This window comes from Tinamus guttatus, unplaced genomic scaffold, assembly GCF_059628265.1.
Source record: "Tinamus guttatus ecotype Peru unplaced genomic scaffold, ASM5962826v1 Tinamus_guttatus_pri_ptg000002l, whole genome shotgun sequence".
NCBI lineage: Eukaryota > Metazoa > Chordata > Aves > Tinamiformes > Tinamidae > Tinamus > Tinamus guttatus.
The window spans coordinates 2,014,070-2,032,709 of NW_028288536.1; the positions used below are offsets into that span (position 1 = coordinate 2,014,070).

Consider the following 18,640-nt stretch of genomic DNA (forward strand, 5'->3'; position numbering starts at 1 on the left):
GAATGAAGTGACTGTGACCACACCTGTTTAATTCAGTAAATCTTTATTATGGATTAACTATAGTTAATATACATACATAATATATAAAAAAAGAAGATGCAACAGGGAGGCAATAGTGAAAAATCAAGCAGAAAAAGGTGAAACAGCTCAAAACTAAACACCAAACTGCCAAAGGAAATGCAGGAAGGGAATCAGGCCTGGAACCAGAGAACTCTGGATGTGGGCAGCGAGTTTAGATAAGAATATGTAGGACAGAGGAGGAGTTTGCATGACCTGCACTTAAAAAGACAAAGGAAAATTTTGAAAACAATGAGGTTATTGGTTGGACTACAAGTAATTTCAGATCGTAGGACTCGTTATCTGATCAAACTACTGGGCCTAACGATGCAAAGCACTGACCTACATAATTTCTTTCCGACAGATCAGGACTTTTTTTCTAAAAATCTGGATGATCTAAAACTTATGCTCCATCAAGGATTATGAAATCTTCCAAAGTCTGACCGAGAATTACAGCCAAATGCCCGCACCTGACCTAGGTGAGAGTCACACTACCAGCCAAACAGTGTGTGCTGAGCCAAGAGCCATCCTCACAACTCAGTAACTGCTACCTGAAGATGGCTAGTTATGCTTTCAAAATCTCTTTTTCTTTAAATGCTTTTGCTTCTGGCCTTTGTTTTCTGATTGTGCATCAACAGGTGGATGTCCACAGCCATCACACAGCAGTTCCCAAAGGCAGCCAGGGCTGTGGATCTAGGAGTTGAGGGGAGAGCAAGGAAGGAGGTGGAGGATACCCACAGTTGCCCTTACAGCAACCAAGAGCTGAAGAACTCCAGGCAACTGGAATCAGCTAATTTCTTCCAGAGTAGTTCCCAGAAAACTAACTAATGATCAAATTCAGATGTGTTTCCACACTCCACTTCCACAGGCAACTATTTACAGAAGCTAAAATCCCTAAACAGGCTATAGAAACTTAACTATGCTCTCTAATAGCCTAAACCTGGGCAATAACAATGGCACAAACAGCATGCTTTATAAACATACATATATATATATATATATATATATATGAATATATATAAATCTTAATGACTCACAACAGTACTCCGTAACTCGTTCTTAAGTATAATATATGGGGAATAGAGACATCTCTTATTTACAGCACTCTAAGTGAGGATGTTGAAGCATCTTGAACATTGCTTAGAGATTAGCCATTAAAAATAGCTTTATCCACACAGCTACTGGGAAAAGTGCTACTGGGGCAAGAGCACATACGGTCCCGTTAGCTATAAAATACATATGTATGCGTGTGTGTATTTAAGAGATAGATATACCTATCTTACAAAACAGTGCGAGAGAAGGAGCATAACACCCTGATAAGAACTGTGTCCAGATCTACTCATTTTGGCTCATTTTGCTGAGCATGTGTCCCACGAAGGTCGAGTAGTACCAAACATGAAAGAGCTTCCAATGAAGTCGGAACCTGGTATTAACAGAGGTATTTTGAAAGGTTGAAACAAGTTTCCAAGTCTTCAAAGTCACCTTCCCACTAAAGTTTAAGCTCCAATTTTGCAGAAACAAAACAAAAGCTTAGAAAACATTTTTAAGCTGACAAGCGCAAAAGCTTCATGCACCCCTTATCAATATAATCCTAAAATCAAATTGAAACTACTCTCATTCTAGAATGATTCTGAAAACAGTTCTTTCACCAATACACGAAGATTGCCTCCAATTTCTAAGTCAGGAACAGCTAGCAAGCACTTCTTGTTTTGAGCTTGTAAAAGAATATATCCATTTACAGGAAGGTTTTCAAACATATTTATGGGATTAACAAAAATGAAGTATACAATTCTGGCACAACAGATACTAACTTTGTTTCACAACACATCTGAACTTGTGGATTTTTTTTGCATTTATTGGCAGGAGAAAGCATTGGAGCAATATAAAGTTCACAATGTCTGACTAGACGCTATACATTTAACCACAATTTTTATTTAACATTGACTAGCTATGAAATTTTACAGCCAGCTTGCAGACTGCACCTAAATACTCATTCCTAGTTTTCTTGAAAGGAGTAAAATAGCTAAAATAGCCTAAGGAATCTTGTCAAAGTTAAGAGAAAACCATCAACTCAAATGGCCCAGAAATACAGCTAGGTGTCATTTCCCCAACCCGAGCAACTCCCTGAACACAGCACCCCCCACTTGCAAAGCTTCTCTTTCAGTATCTGTTCCCCAGAACACTTCGGGCTTCCCCATTGCCGAAGTTTGGTGACGGCTGTTGCATCACGATAAATGCCTGGCATTACAGAAGTAACACGGCTGAAATGGGGGGGGGGGGAAAAAAAAAAAAAAAAAGGCAATAGTGGAATTCCCAAACTTTGCCTAGTGGAAGGCACAGCGTGAGCGGACTTGCAGGCAGATGATCCTGTCTGCTCTGCTGGGCACTTGCTCACTGCAGGCTGGATACACCCATGGGTAGGGCAACTTTACAGCATAATCACATTTGAAGTAATTACTGGGTATGCATAGTGACTACGGCTCCCAGTCTAACACTGGAATGTAAGCGTTTTTATTTCCCTGCCACTCCAAGGATTTTTTTTTTCTTTAACCTTCAAAGTCAAGAAGAACATGAAAAGGAAAGATGCAACTGAAAGGAAGGGCTACCAGTCTGCCAACAAGCTCCCGCAGATGATTAGCCAGAAGTCCTCTGAACTTATGCAGCTTCTGGAATAACTAGTTCCTGGGAGTGATTTAAGACATCCCTCCAAGCCTTTTCCCTACTCCAGAGTTTTGGTTTTAACACTGAATCTTGAGACATTACTGACCTTACTGCACCACTTACTCTGTCACCAAAGTGGGAGGACATTTCCCCCAACTACCAGCACTACTTTACTGCTACTACCAAGAACAAATTGCTACCGAAGATGACTCACAGAAGCACAACATTGCCCAATATTACAATCCAAAAAAGGCTGAGTCATGAATACAGTTATAAAGATGCCTGAAATACCAATGCTTGGACAGACTGTAGGCAATACGGACACCTGTGCATGCTGGGCCTCAGTGGCCTAGGGACGTTCTGCACTTTGGAGATGTTCGGCCGTTCATCCAAACATACAGCACTGATATTCTGAATTATCACTCGATATCTCCGCATCTGCAGATGGCCAAAACACTTGCCAAATACAGAGGCTCACGACTTTCTGCAAGACTGGGTTGTATCAGTTCCTCTGTATCCTCACTTGGGCTTTCTAGGTGCTCTGAGATTGCTGGGGGAGCTCTGTACAACCTTATCTGTACATCTTTCATTGCTACTGGGGAAAATTCAAATTTAAGCATTGCTCTACATGTTATTTCCCTATATTACTTTAGCAGCTCTTTAAAATGTTTTACTTTTAAGTGACATAAATGACCAATAAAAAGAAAAGACGACACTGGCACTAAACTGCCAAACGACAAGAGATCTCTTGATTTTATTTAGCAACGCAAACTCGAAGAAAGCCAAAAGTGCTCAGCTATTTCTAACAGCACAAAGAAATGAAAGCGTCTCCAAAAATAACCACGAGAATTTTTAAAGTGATGAAAAAGATAAATATTTTACAGGGATTATTTTGGTGCCAGAATATCCTTGAAAGACACACCTCAAAGATGGAACTGTTTTGGCTAGAAAAGCAGGTGATCGTATTTCCCTATGTGCACCAATTATGTGTAAATACTAAAGACATTAGGCTGAGCCACATATAGAAAAAAACACATTTAGATTTTTATAGATATGTAAGATGATTTTAGAAATATGGTTATTAAACTTAATCACAGCGAGAAAATTAATTCCCAGAAGCTAAAGAGCTGTCATCAAATATTTGACCATTTAAAGCAGTGGCTACTGCCAGTTACTTATCATCAAGTATCAAGTACTTATCAAGTAAATGCAGATAAACAAGAAAACGAACAAGGGATTTTTTCACAAACTCCACCAAGCCAGTGGTTGGCTCAGTTATGCCAGCCTATTATCAAGAAAACATATTAATGATATCAAAGGTTAAACTTCAAAGTCAAGACTTCGTGAGGGATTGGGGTGGGGTAGTAAACAGGGAGACACTTTGGTAGATGCACTGAAATCTCACCGTAGGCAAGAACAAAACCAAATGTTAAATAGCTAGTTCATTTGCCTCCTTCCAATTAGTTTTTAAAAGGAGATCAAAGAACTGAATAAATTTGTCTAGATAGGGAAGAAATCTCTAAGCTATACCAAGTAAGAGGCATTAAAATCACTAACAAAAAGAGAAGCCACCGAGAGAAGTTAAGAATGTGGACAAGAAATTCATTTTTTTTTAAATCAACTCCACTGAAAAAACATCTAGAAAGACTTGAAAAAACGATGCATGGAAAAGCAATAACACACAACAGAAAACTCGGTCATTCTAATATCGCACTGAAAAGTTTATGATGCAAATCTTTATCACACTGTGACTGCAACTCAGGTAGCCCATTATATTTCAGAGTCCAGGTCTACACACTCCTCCTAACAGGGGCAAAACTGGAGATATTTCAGATTGGAAACCCTGTGTCTGCTTAGAATACCACCTAGAACAAGGAAAATTTGAACAGAGAAAACAGTCTCAAATGAGACATTAAGATAAGAAAGCCTAAGAATAAATCTCATCCATGACCTCAGTCGCATTCTCCCATACTCCCACACCACCAAACGCAGTTTGTTCCTGGGTGGCGAGAGAAGTTGCAGAGCATCGCTGCCCCCAGTGAGGCATCATCTTTTCCCACTGGGACCCAACTCTACGCCCCATTCCTACAAGAGCGGCCCTGGTGGTGCGGATTCCCGGCTTAGCATCTGGCCTGCCCCTGCATTCCAGAAACCTCCCCAAGGCCTTGGCCTCCCTGGGGGTATTTGCCTCCTACCGAGATGCAGTCAGTTCAATACAACACACGATACTCCAAGGAAACCACACGGGTAACTTCTGTCTCTCACACATTTAAATACCTGCACGACTTGAACCATACTAAGGCAAGATCTTTCTCATTTATTTCTATTTGTCAAAAATGCATGTGGGTACAATTTGTGGTTGGCACAGCCACACTAGCAAACAACTCATAACAGAGAGCTTAGACATGGTTTTAGCTGAGCAGATTATACGCTCAGTATATGACAGTTTTTGGCTTTGCTGCTACGTTTTGCAAATATGCTGCACCCACCTTCGAAACCCTCTGCATCAATGCAGCATCCACTTGTGCCATCCAGCTTTCAGCATAAAAAATTAGCCTTGCAAAAGTTCATACAGGAAATAAAGAAAGTAAATAAGAGAACTTGATGTTCTCTAACTTCTGTGATGCCTATTTATGTGAAAACCATCATGTCACACACCAACAAACCACAGGTTTTTGTCAGCTGAAGTGACATTACACCTTAAAGCAATGGCTTATAAACTGTGGAGCGGAGAAGGTTAGAGCAAGCAAGGTACCCCTGCCCACCAGGCCTTGGTAGTGCACAGAAATTTCTGGCATTCCGGCAGAGCTGAGCAAGGTCTGCAGATGATGGTGAGTTTAGAATATCTTTCACATAGAAATTAAAGCATGTTCTCCTTTGGACAATGAAAGGGAGCTAGAGATACCAAACACTGAACAGCTCAGGAAAGGCAGACTCCAAGCGATCACACCACCATCCGTCACCAAAGGAAGCCGATGTGAGACAAGTTCATGAGCCCAGAGTGCGAGTGTAGGCGCACGCATGGGCAGGGGTTCCCACTGCGCCTGTGCCTACCGCATGAAACCCCCCGGGAAAGGCGGCTGCGCACACGAGCAGTTTGGCTGGGATGAATCCCAGAGTGGCTGAGGTTGGAAGGGACCGCTCGAGATCACCTACCCAACCCCCCTGCTCCAGCAGGGACACCCACAGCACGTGGCACAGGGTGGCATCCAGGCGGCTTTGGAAGATCTCCAGAGAAGGAGACTCCACAGCCTGTCTGGGCAGCCTGTTCCAGGGCTCTGGCACCCTCACAGGAAAGAAGCTCTTCCCCACATGGAGGTGGAACTTCCGGTGTTTCCACTTGTGCCCATTACTCCTTGTCCTGTCACCGGCCATTACGGAGAAGAGCCTGGCCCCATCCTCCCTACAATCACCCCTCAGGTACTTGTACGTGATGATCAGATCTCCTCTCGATCTTCTTTTCTCCAGGCTAAACAGGCCCAGCTCACTTATTCTTTCCTCATAAGATAGATGCTCCAGTCCCTTGAACACTTTCGTGGTCCTACGAAGGGCTGCAACAAGTTCACGGGAAATAAACCCTTCACTCTTCCACATTCACTGTTTTTTGACAACTATCAGAGATGGGGTTACCGGGCTAAGCAGACCCTGGCATGTCTCGGAAAAGATGCACTTATGTTACATGCTTACATGCAGTTAAAAGGCTTAGGATGAACACGTAAAAACACAGGGGGAAGCCCCTGACTTGATGCCTTGTGGAATTTGATGTTTTCCCATGGCCTCTCATGATGGCCATACACTTGCACTGAGTCTCTGCTGCCACAAAAGAACAAACAAGAGCGTCTCAGGGACACCAGGCAGAATGCTGCAGCAGGCATCATATACTATGAAGTTATAGAAGTCTCGTGTGTCTTTCTCAACAAAAGTTTCTGTAAGCAAGTCAGTAAATAGCTTTTGAACCTCCAGCTCTGTAAACTGAGACATCAAAAACGAGGTATTTCAATTGTTACAGAAGGTCCAACGAAAAGTCGTTAATAATGTTAACAAAAACAATGGTCCAAATAGTTTTATTTTTAAGCGTTTAACAAAAAAAAGAAAAAACGCAACACCCCCCAAACCAGTAGTTTCTTTTCAGAAAGGCAAGAATGTTTCTCTATATGCAAAGAGCTAGTCAGCAGAAAGAGTGAGATTTCTCAATCCACTATATTGCCTAACCTCATCTTCCGTCTTCTAAAAGTACAAACCAAGGCAGAACACTTACAACTGTCTTTCTAAAACAGAAAGGTCGTAGTTCTGCTCTTTAACTTCGCTTTCCATTTTTTAAAATATCATAGCTTAGATTTTGGTTACCTTACTAAAGCAACAGTAAAGAGCTACTCTTGTAGGCGCTACTACAAGAGAAGAATCTATCACTCACTCCAATTGGTTTTAAGGTCACAAAGAGGTTGCAGCAATAATCGCAGAGGGGAAATGTACCAATGATTAGAGAATTCTATACAGATTAAATACAACTAAACTGACTCAAAATAGATTTGGACATTATAAAATCACCTCAAAAGCAAGGAATTCAGACTAAGTTTTACAAATCAGGCATGAGATCTAAGCAAATGCTTCCTTAGAGATCAATGCCCACAGAGTAAGCCATATTCAATTTGATTCTGGTTATTTCTAAATGGCAAGACTTTAAAGAAAAACCCTACAACAAAGTAAAAGACCCAGATGAACAGCCTACATGAATCACCTGTAACAGTTAGTACAGACATTTCAGTTTTACTACTGTTACATATGTGACCTACAGGATACCATTCAGCATGAACTATTTTCTCTGCAGTGCCTGACTTCATGGGAATAAAATACTCCTCAATGGAAATAAGTGGAGTTAGAGACTCAGAAATAAGTGGGCAGAGGAAGGAAACAGAGAGTGTCTGTCATATGAGGAAAGACTAAGCGAGCTGGGCCTGTTTAGCCTAGAGAAGAGAAGACTGAGAGGAGATCTGATCAACAGGTACGTGTACCTGAGGGGAGAAGGTAGCGAGAATGGGGCCAAGCTCTTCTCCGTGGTAGCCAATGACCGGACAAGGGGTAATGGCTGCAAGCTGAAATCCAGGAAGTTCCATCTTCACATGAGTCTAAGAATTATGAACTTCATTCCCAAATTCATGTTTCCATATTTACAAGCTGCCTGACCTACTGCAACCCCTACAGCTCACAGTTCACGGCACCTTTGTACAAACCCCTCCTCACTGGCAGGGCCAAGTAAGTCGCAATGAGCCACGCTTCCTGAACAAACTGCAGCAGCTGAAGCCACAGGCACCATCCGCTTTCCCTGCTGCTGGGGAGAGATTCCTTGGCAGGAAGGACAGGTGAGCAATCTGCATGCCATCACCTTCACGCACTCATATCTTATTTGCATTATACGAATGGCCAGAAGTCCAGTAGATCTAACATTACCTACAATGTCCCTGCTTCAGTATGGGGGTTGGACTAGATGATCTCTAGAGGTCCCTTCCAACCTCAACCCTTCTGCGGTAATGACAGGAAAGAACAAAATGGTCAGGCAGCTTAGGCTATTTGGCTTTCAGAAAAACAAGCCATTTTAGGAAGCTAGTATTTATCATAATGTTGTATGACCTACTTGATTGTGTTGTTCTGGAAGCATTTCTTACTTATCTTTCAACCTTCAAGAGAATTTCAGCGATGAAATTTAAAGCATTCTTTACTGCTGTGTGAAAATATGAGTTTAGCATAGGGAAACAAGCATAGATTCACACAAGCAGTCTAAGATAACAGAATGTGGAAAAGTCTTAATAAACAATGACAAGAGACATAGCAATTTAAGTCTGATCATTACAAAATCATTCTTATTTTATCTTGACAAAAGAGTTAGGTATTTGCACACTTAACCTATGTTAGAGCAGCCAGGAAAGTGTAATTTATGCAACACTAAGCATCACATCTAACAGATCCTACATGTGGTAATTCACTTTCGTATCACTGTACAGGTACACAGACTGAAGTATCCTATGTATGTGACAAAGAAAAATTAACATTGAATATATATATATTCGGAAGTGATTATTTCTGTGAACAATCCGGTGAAATATACCCCAGTGCTGTTTGTTTAATCCAGCACAACAGAAAGAAATGAGTTTAACAACAGCGTTTTGTGGACAGTTTAAGTTTGGAGGCTCAATGGAAATAACTGGAGTTAAGAAACTCAAATAAGTGGGCAGAGGTCCTGAAGGAAAGAGAGAACCCTCAATTCATTGTGGGGGAAAAAAGAAGGAAGGAAGATTCAGGGAAGATACAGCAGCGATAAGATTAAAATTTTATGCAGAATGACACAACTAAGGGTTTTTTTTTTAAATTAAAACTTAAATGAGAAACTTGTATAAACGCAATTCAACACAATTTATGTTAGTTGAATACACAAGTTGGCCTCAAGCTTCATTTAAAAATATTTAGGGCAAGGGCCTTATTTCAATGTATAATACTAAATATCAACTCTTTTATGTTATCATGATAAGACGATTTTCTGTTATCGTAAGATGAATTAACAGATTTTTCAAAATTTGTTGCCGAGAGACCCTTAAGCCCACAATTAAGCACCAGTACACGTAACACAACAGGAACTTTGCACATAAGCTTCCGAATCAAGAAATAAAAGTCATTTTACTGGACTTCTCAGAACTAGGCATCCAACGTAGGAAAGAAAAATGGAATAGCCTATGAAAAAAAAAAAATCTATCTGTATTTGACTTACAAAAGCTATGTTCCACACCCCCAATTAGTTGAATACTATTGTATGGTAAGTATATGTCATTAGTGATATTCAGTACAATCTATTAAACACAAAGGAATATTTCAGGAGTCCTGAGGAAAAAAAAATTAAGGATCAGGGAGAAAAGGGCTTACTTCTCAGGAGCCCTACATGCAAAGTTCTCCAATAACGGATTAAGGTTTCCTAGAAAAAAAATGGAATTAACTAAAATGACATCGTAAAGTTGTTTGTCATGAGGTTTAATTTTGAGGCCCAAATTTTTTTAAGCAGGCTTTAAAAAGTAAATAAATCAGGAAAAGATAGTCTTCTCTCTCAACAAATAATTTAGAGCTTACTTTTAAATCATCTCACCAAGCAGAGTTTCAGCTCATTTCTTCCCTATTTCCACAAATTTACACATTGCAGTGTACCTTAATGCAAAGTGAAAATTGACCAGTTCAGCTCCTTCAAGTTTTTAATTGCTTATTCCATATCCTAAGTGATTTAGTTGTCCAAATATTCTTGATATTTAAAATATTATTCTTCATAGGTTAATTTTTATAAGGATAATAATCGTCCATACCTTCCACGTGTTCTACGCACGTAAAATGAGATTACCTGGCAGAAGTATTTCTATACATAAAAAATACTAAACAATAGTTTAAAAGTGAACACAATTTAATATAACTTCTTAGCTGAAATTTCTTTGATATAAATAACTGAGGGATTATAGGATTTGTATTTAGTTTTGTTTACACTTTCATAATTATTTTAATGGAAAAAACACCACTCAAATCCTACAATAAGGTGGCTACATCAAACTTTTACAAAATCATGCTTACCTTTTCTGTTGATATGAACTGAGGCCAATCGTTGTCTCAGTCTGTAAAGGAAAAAAGCAAATTTAAGAGACTGCCAACATCATACTTCCATGAAGCTGGGGCAAGCAACTAATAAATTAGTAGATCAAATTTTTAAAGACAGAAGTTACAATGTGGAACAGAAAAGTCAAATCAGCTTTTCCCAATTAGTTCCTTGAAGAAATTAAGCCATCAGCTTGTCTTCTTAAGCCAAAGACTGTTGGGTCCTGGACAAGAACTGTGGTCAGATCCAGCAGCAGGAACTACTCCGCACTGTGGGACAAGCAGCAGCTCAAAGAGTGAGAGGAGGAAAAAACGTGTCGGAAAGAACAACATTGCAGGGAACAAAAAGAGCAAGCGAAGGCGTAAAAAATAGTACAAAGAAAAGCATATAAAGCAAGCGGCAGTCAAGAAAGTGTCACCTGTGCAGCTCAAACCAGAAAGTAAAGAGTATTATAATCTCCATTTGATTAGGAAACTTCATCTTCTTCCTCGCTAGTGACTGTTTAGCCTCTGTTATTCACACTTGCAGTGCCACTCTGCTGGACATGACACAAGAACCTGAACGCAAGGAGGTTACAAGGTCGAAGAAACTCCAACTGCTTTAAAAAGGCTACAAAAGTCACCTTGAGGCAGCTAATGTTACAGCATGTCAAGCTTTAAATTCCCAAAGTGTTTGGGAACCAAATATAAGATTCTAGGCCTTTTCTGAAAGGTATTTTATGGTCTTTTAGAAATTTACAGAATATTTGTCTTTGGGGAGTGGAAAGAAAGCTTATGGGTCTGTGATAAAGTCCATTGCTCACACCTTCACTCATCTGACACGGTTTATCTCCAATAAAATGGATCTTGTTTGCAAGGGAGGTGGTAATTCACTTTTTTTCCATATGGAATACGAAAACTTCCCCGGCTGGGCACTTCAGTGATATATATTTCAACCACTAACCATATTTTCAGTCCTAGTCTTTCCTAAAATAAAGGTATTCCCTTCTATGAAAAAGAAAAGAGAAAGAAAAAAAAAACACAAACTCTGAACTCCCTGTGCAAAAATTTCTGCAGTAACAGAACCTGCACTTTATTTCGTCCTTTCAGGTCATTTCTTCAGGTTTTCAGTGCTGCTACTATTAAAACAGCTGGTCCATATATATTTTTGTCCATAAACACATTTGATTCATGACAAAGGTCAATTCTAGACTGCAGAATAAATAGTACTTCAGTTTCAAAAACAAATTATATTCATTGACACTAATATGACTAAAGTCAGCCAGAAGTTTATTATGCAAATACTTTACAACAGGATTAATTTGTGACTTGTCAACTTGTTTGCAGTTTTAAATGTCTAAGCAGAGCATCAATTAGCTTGTTTGTTTTAAAATCTCTGAAACAGAGGCAGGCTGCCTCGCTAGGCTGGGGGAGGAAACATGGGCATGTTTCAAAAACTGAGCTGAATTCCACAATCAGTGCAATTCTTCCTTACTGAACAGAATGCTAAGGGCCAACAAAAAAAATGATTTATGTTGCCAGATTTATTGCAGTTTAAAGATGGAGACAAGAGGCTTTCATTTAAACTTCCTCGTTACCTATATCTTATTTTTTTTACTCATGTTAGAAAGAAGAATAAAAACAACTGCTGCTAATCAATTTCTCAACTTAAGGACTAAATGAATAGGTAGAGAACCAAATTAAAAAAAAAAAAATACACACAGCTGAAGCTATTCCCCCTGCACCTTGTGCTGTCAAAACCTGGTTTCACACTTCAGGCAAGCACTTGTTCCCAACATCAAGCCCATGATTTCCTCAGCTCACAGCAGTAGGGTTTTGTAAGCTTTGCAGAAAGTACATACTGCCTGAATATTTTAAGAAATTATTGTAATAAGCTTTTCACAGCTACTTAAGAAGGAATAATTTATATATTTCCTTTTTACCAACCTTTCTATCATAAACCCGACAACCCTTAATCACCGTTCGCCTTCCCAAAGGCGGGCGAGTGCCTCTGAACAGAGCGGTGCTGCCCACGCTCCCTCCCGAACCTCCGCTCGCTGCTGCTGCCTCCGCGAGCCCAGCGGAGCTCCCAGCCCAGCCATGGCTGGGCCCTTTCGTGGCTGCAAGGGCAAAGGGCCCGAGCTACTGGTCTGGGGCCTTTTTAATACTCAGCTGTTAATGTAGATGGAGCCCCACACCACCCAAACCCACTTGGAGTGTTTTCTCCATCAGTTGCAATCATCTGCTATCCCTGTTTACCAGCAGCTCCACGTCTCCCTCGCTTCACCATAATTAAATCAACCTTCCTTTTGGGGATTGATCTCTCTTTAGAATCGTAACTAGAACTAAAGCACGTTACACACGTGCCAAAAGCTACCGGACTGCCAGCCAGACGACAGAGATCCTATGAAAAGCACCTGAAACAGTTATTACCAGCACTGTCCTGTCCTTGCCGGTTTGCTGCCTATAGCCCTGAGTATTTTAAGTGCCAGTCAAGACCCTCAGTATTAGTCTTAGTCTACAATCCCATCCAGGCCAACTTTTAGACAGGAGCCAGCAGAGATTAGATCTGACTCCAGGAAATGAAGAGCCAACAGAAACGCACCTCATGTCTCAGCAGCAGAACTGCTGCACAGCTCCAGCTATAATGAACTGTGGGGAGCTACCTCCTCCGGCTGAGCTTATGCTCAGGCTTTCCCTCCTCTGGTCTGAGGTCACATATTTGCTGTGAAATGATTAGTAGATCAGTATATAGTGTTTAAAGAGACAAATCATTTTGGTAGGGCATCATTAGTCTGAAATGTATTTCATTCAAGTTCCAAGAAACAAAAATGTCATAGTCCGCACCTGTAACGAAGGGCTCGCTTTTTGCCTACAGGATTCTGTTAAATACCAGCAGAATGCCAAGTACCAATCACTTCTTTTTAATCAGGGTCAATCAAGAGCAAAGAAATGCCATACCAACTTCAACAGCTCATCAGCTTAACTGTAGCATCATGGAACTAAACCAAAAATAAATCTGATGTGGCAGTTTCTATAATTACCCCTCCTTTTTATTATACCTCAATCTTTAGAGCCATGCAGTAAACAACATGCAAATGGGGTTCAGTTACATGCTTTAAATTATTTTTATGGATCTTCAAGTAAAGTTGCATTTGTTGTGTTGCAGCCCAGCGTTTCCTGGGCGCCAGGCTGGCCCTGCTGGCCCTGTCCAGCAGCTGTCAAACACAAGGGACAGGAGCTAAGTGGGTGCCAGCTACTCCTTCCCAGCCCACCATTTATTTAAAGAGCAAGCTTTGTTGAATACTGTTGGCTTAGCAGCACTAGAGAAATCTAAATTAAGCCCTCTGAGAAATACAACTTATTTCTCCTGGAGAAGATACCTCTCTAGCAGAGCAACATTAGCAAAAGACGGTTTTTAGGAAACCATTAGTAAGTCTTCTCTGTTCAAGAGGAATATTACATGCAACAAAATGCCACCTTGCGATGACAAGCGTAGTACAGATCAGGAAGAAGGTTGCATGTGAACATTATCAATATTTCAAGAGACATAAGGCGAGTTACCGGAAGAGACTTTCAGATGGACCAATTTGCTGATCCAGCTCACAGCGTAACAGCAGCAAGTTAAGGCCAGCACCAGGGCAGCAGCAGCATCAGTGTTCAAGGGAGGGAGACGAGGGAGCAGGAGGAAAGGCCACCCCTTTCACCATTACAGCAGGTTTATAACCCTCCCACCCAAAAGCCTATGTTCAAGGCCTGGAAATAGATTTCCGACATTTGTTGTGGTTGTTTAAGGAGAGCATATGCATTTAGGCAGTTGCTACTAGCAGTTGCGCACCTTAAGTTTTCTCTTAGGTAACGTTAGAAGGATTAAGCTATCAACTCTTGGACTTTCAGAATAGAAACAATTTTGAGACAACCTGCATATGAGTGAGAAAATCTGAAGGCATTCAGCACCCTTTAAGACTTATCTCGAATTTGAACAGCAATTCGTCTCCAGAGCCTCACACCACCCAGAAATATTTACAGAGACTGAAAGCACAGGTGCAGACTCTGTAACAGGTCTTGAACTGTAGCAGACAACTCACTTGGAGATACAGAGAATCAAAAAAACAGACTTTTTTAATTGAAGGCTGCCTCTCAAGACATAGCCACGCTTTTTAAAACTTCAGCCAGGAAAACACAACAATGACAGAAAAAAAACACCTTCCTTTTAATGACTCACCAGTTTGTTCTATCTATTCTTCAGCTCTTGGTAAAAGGTCACGTTACGCAGCGCTACATTCACATATCTAAACATAGGCGCCCGCTGCCACTTGAGCTGCCTGTCCCAGGGCAACGTGCCTGGTCCCCAGCTGGCGGCACCGGAGGGGGCATCGCTCCTCCTGCACCGGCGCTGCCGGCCCCGCGCAGATGTCCTGGGCTCCCGAGGGCAGCTCCGAGAGCACTGGGGATCTATGTCACCCAGACCACTGAATTAAGGCCCTGATGCCTAAGGAAAAAAAAAAAAAGGAGGGGGGGGAAGCTTTCATTTAAGGGGCCAATTCCCAACTTCTTTTCAACATGAAATTTCTAGACGCAAAATAGGCCTTTTTAGGCCTGTCAAAATTTTCACTAAATGACATGTTTTGTATATCCTGCACAACGGTATTTGCACCAAATTAAAACACTCTCCCAGTTTTGATTTTCTAGGGACATTTAACATATGTTATAGTAAGTCAAGCTCCTACTTGTACAAAAGTTACTGACTGCTTACAGCTAAACCTTGAACAACTATGGGACTGATAAGTAGATGACAACTTAAGTCTTCATCGCTACATTCATGAGCTCTATGCCAATAAGTAGGATAATTAAAAGACACATAATTAATGATGAAAACTTTGCTTAAGGTAATAAAAAAAGAATGTTATAATCTGTGAGGTAGCTGAAAGCAGATTGAGAGTGAGTCATTTTTGCCACGCTCTTTCACGACAAACTCACACAAGGAAACAAAAACATCAGTTGACTTGAGCTGATGCAATACATGCTATTGACACTGGCTTTGCATCAGTCACTCCTGGGTATCAATTAATTATTTTTAAACTGAAGCCTAGGGATAACAATTCTTTGTGTACAAGAAATTGCCTTTGAGCTAGAAGGCATTTTCTGAGGCCATCTAGCCCAAACCTCTGCTCTACACAGGTCCGGCTAGAACCAGCAGATCAAGGTCTTGTGCAGTCTCCAAATAGGAACACTCTAAAACTTCTGTGAGAAACCTGGTTCGGTGTTTGACCACCCGTGTGTGTGTGTGTGTGTTTTTCTTTTCCCCCCTTCTTTACATCAGCTTGAAATTTCCATGTCACAACTTGTTCCCCAAGCCTCTTGTTCTTCCACCGTGCACGTTCGAAAGTCTGACCCTGTCAGCTCCACGGCATCTTTCCTGTTAATTGTATGGCAATAGGACCTTCCCAGAAAACATTCTCTTGTAAAGGCTACACAAGCATCTCCCCATGTGAGAGATCATCTCATTTCAGAATTATTAAAACAAATGTCATTACACAGGGAAGCAACTACTCTACTCTTGCTCAAAGCCTCAGCCAGGGTATTAACATACAAATTAAGCACTATGGTTTATGTGCTTAATAAGAGCATAGACTAATCGGAGTCCAGGTCCTCATGAAAATAGAGGAAACCAAAATCCTCAATATACTTTAGAGATAGAAAAAGGATTTTTAAAAGCCTTACATTTGAAACAAATATATTATTCAGGAAATCTGTGAGTATTTCCACTCTGAAGGTTTAAAGAACAGGTATGATGACCTGAGGACACTGAATCTACATGTGATTCTACCAGAAGACAGTAGCAGGTGATCATTCTGATGACCCTCCTCACAATTCTGATTCTACAAAACACAGGCCAACCAAGTACACAGACTCAAGTAAACTACCTGCTGCTGTAGAAAAACCTGAAAGTGTAAATTAAAAACAAAATAAAAAGATCTTGCTCAGCAATAAGCAATTTACATTAATACTATTTTACCACAGGTATAGGATCTAAATAATTTACTTGAACAGTTCAGAGTTGCAGAGAGCTTTACATAAAGTTAGTAAATTCTTTGGTTAGATGTAATTTAATCCAAGGCTAGAGGTATATACATTTATTCAAATATAAGTTCTAATAAGCACATGCTAAAGAACCAAATTCTCCATCTTGTTCTATTAAAACCAAGGGCAAAGCTATGCTGGTTTGGCGATTTCTAATTCACCTACTAGAAGTCTACATACAAAAGTACAGTCTCTACAGTACCACTACATCTATTAGCATGACCTATGGCACTTCCATTGCTATTTTGTTTTTAATAAATGCAATTTAGATAATTTTTAAATACTTTTTCTCTATTAACAACCAATTTAGTTTATCAGGTCAAGTACAGTTTTCTAATATATTTTTGGAAACACAAATCCCAAGATATTATTGTGCGAGTTGTTTCACAACGGAAGAGTGTTTTACTGACAGTATGCTGCTTTAAGTGTAAAAAATACAGGATCAGGAGGATATACTCTTAATTGCCGAGACAAAGTAGGAATCCATAACAAATTATGTAAGAGTTAACACTTGATTGCTTTCCTTGGAAAGCAATTCCTTATTTTGGATTGCAACATTTTCATTAACAGGTTTAGTAGATCATTTTGAAGATACAGTATAGTGGATTCCACTACAGTATATGTCTTCCTAACATGCTGGAAATTGATCTTATGCCTTCACAACTCAGAAGTAGATTAGAAAGTTATCCTTTCTGGTATGTACCTCAAATGTTTCCTAAATGACACTGACAGCAGCTTCCAACCATTCAAACATTACAAATTTCTGGCAGCTTTTTTTTGTCCATGTGCACCTGAGGGAGGGAAATGCAAGCAGTGTCATCTGTCTTGGATCTGTAAAATCATTCAAACGTACACCAGATAATTGGATTGCCCATCAGTTTTTTCTTTTAACTGCCAAGCCCTGAGTAATGTGGTAACAACTGAAACACATTTATCTCATGTTATAAATTATAATCTTAAACTTGTAAAAAATTACTCTTGCATTACAACAATCACGATGCTAGTGTCAACCATAAAGATGAAGCAATGAAAAATAAGCTTAGAAAAGTTTTTTAAAAAAAACCCTCATAAATCTGAAACAAGTAACGATATCACAAGCTCAGAACTGCATGGCTTTCATGTTATCTGTAGACTCTTTGGGTCTAAAAGAAAATGCACGAGTTGTAAAACAAGCAGTGCACCGGTAACTAATGCAGTAAAGCACAGTCATGTAACACATTCTAATCATTTAAAAAATGAATCCTCCTCTCTTTCCTCTCAAATACAAGGGCTAACAATGTAAGAGTATTTTTTAAAAAAAAAAAAAATCAGCATAGATAGAATCCACAAAATGCAAGTGTATGAAACTGTGGTCAAGAAAAAAATCCTGCTTACGTTTTGCAGTTTGATCACCCAGCAAGCTGCAGTAAAACATAACCGGAATTTTGACTGCCGACACTAAATCACGGAAAACCTGCACTTCTTCCTCAAATATAGCAGAACCACCATACTTCAGAACTAAGTAACTCAAAGTATTATGCAAAAATTGACCAGTTCCTGTGTCTTGTATCCCAATTATAAACACCAATATATTCAAGTTAGAATTTAACTTGTTTCATCTTATATCAAAAGATGGCCATTTTTCATTGAGAAGGATGGCAACATTATTCCTGAAAAATTCACATTTGGAACTGCAGTTACTTCCTGCAATAATTTGCACTTTCTTGAAACACAGTGGTCACTTGTTCCCAAGGCTACTTCTAGAGATCACAGTATCTCACAGCACACCCGAGTTCCCCTGGACATGCTATGCAACCACATTCCAACATCACATCAAGGTAAGTCTCAGACACAAAGCAGCCCCGACTTTTTTCTGGAAAAGAGTCAGGACAGGCTACACTGAACATGTGACAAACTCCATGAAAGAGCAGGGAAAAAGAACCTCAGTATATCCCATTGCAAAATATACCGTTGAAAATAACTCTAGAAGGCCAAAAAGTTTTTGAACTTGCTGAAATGCGATGGTTGCCTTTCTTCAAAAATCCAGTCACTCAAGTTTCAAAAAGTAGCTACCAAAATGAAGGGGATGAAGCACTGCTACTTGACATGACTTACTCTGGGACTACATACCTGCAATAGGTCTCCTTCATCGAAACGCAGCATTTCTATTATGCCATCCGACTGGATGAAAGCTGTGAAGCGAAAAAAAAAAAAAAAGAAAAAAAAAGTTACTTACAGAAAAACAGTTTGATACTAAAGC

General features: G+C 40.0%; 1 protein-coding gene across 1 annotated transcript in view; it reads right to left on the bottom strand.

The window, feature by feature from the left end:
- Nucleotides 1-18,640, bottom strand: part of TMEM131 (transmembrane protein 131) — a 92,675-nt gene that overhangs the window by 57,575 nt on the left and 16,460 nt on the right. The window contains 2 exon segments of the mRNA XM_088521345.1: nt 10,318-10,358; nt 18,511-18,572. Of these exon segments, the coding sequence (XP_088377471.1) occupies nt 10,318-10,358; nt 18,511-18,543 (74 nt within the window). The 5' untranslated portion in view covers nt 18,544-18,572.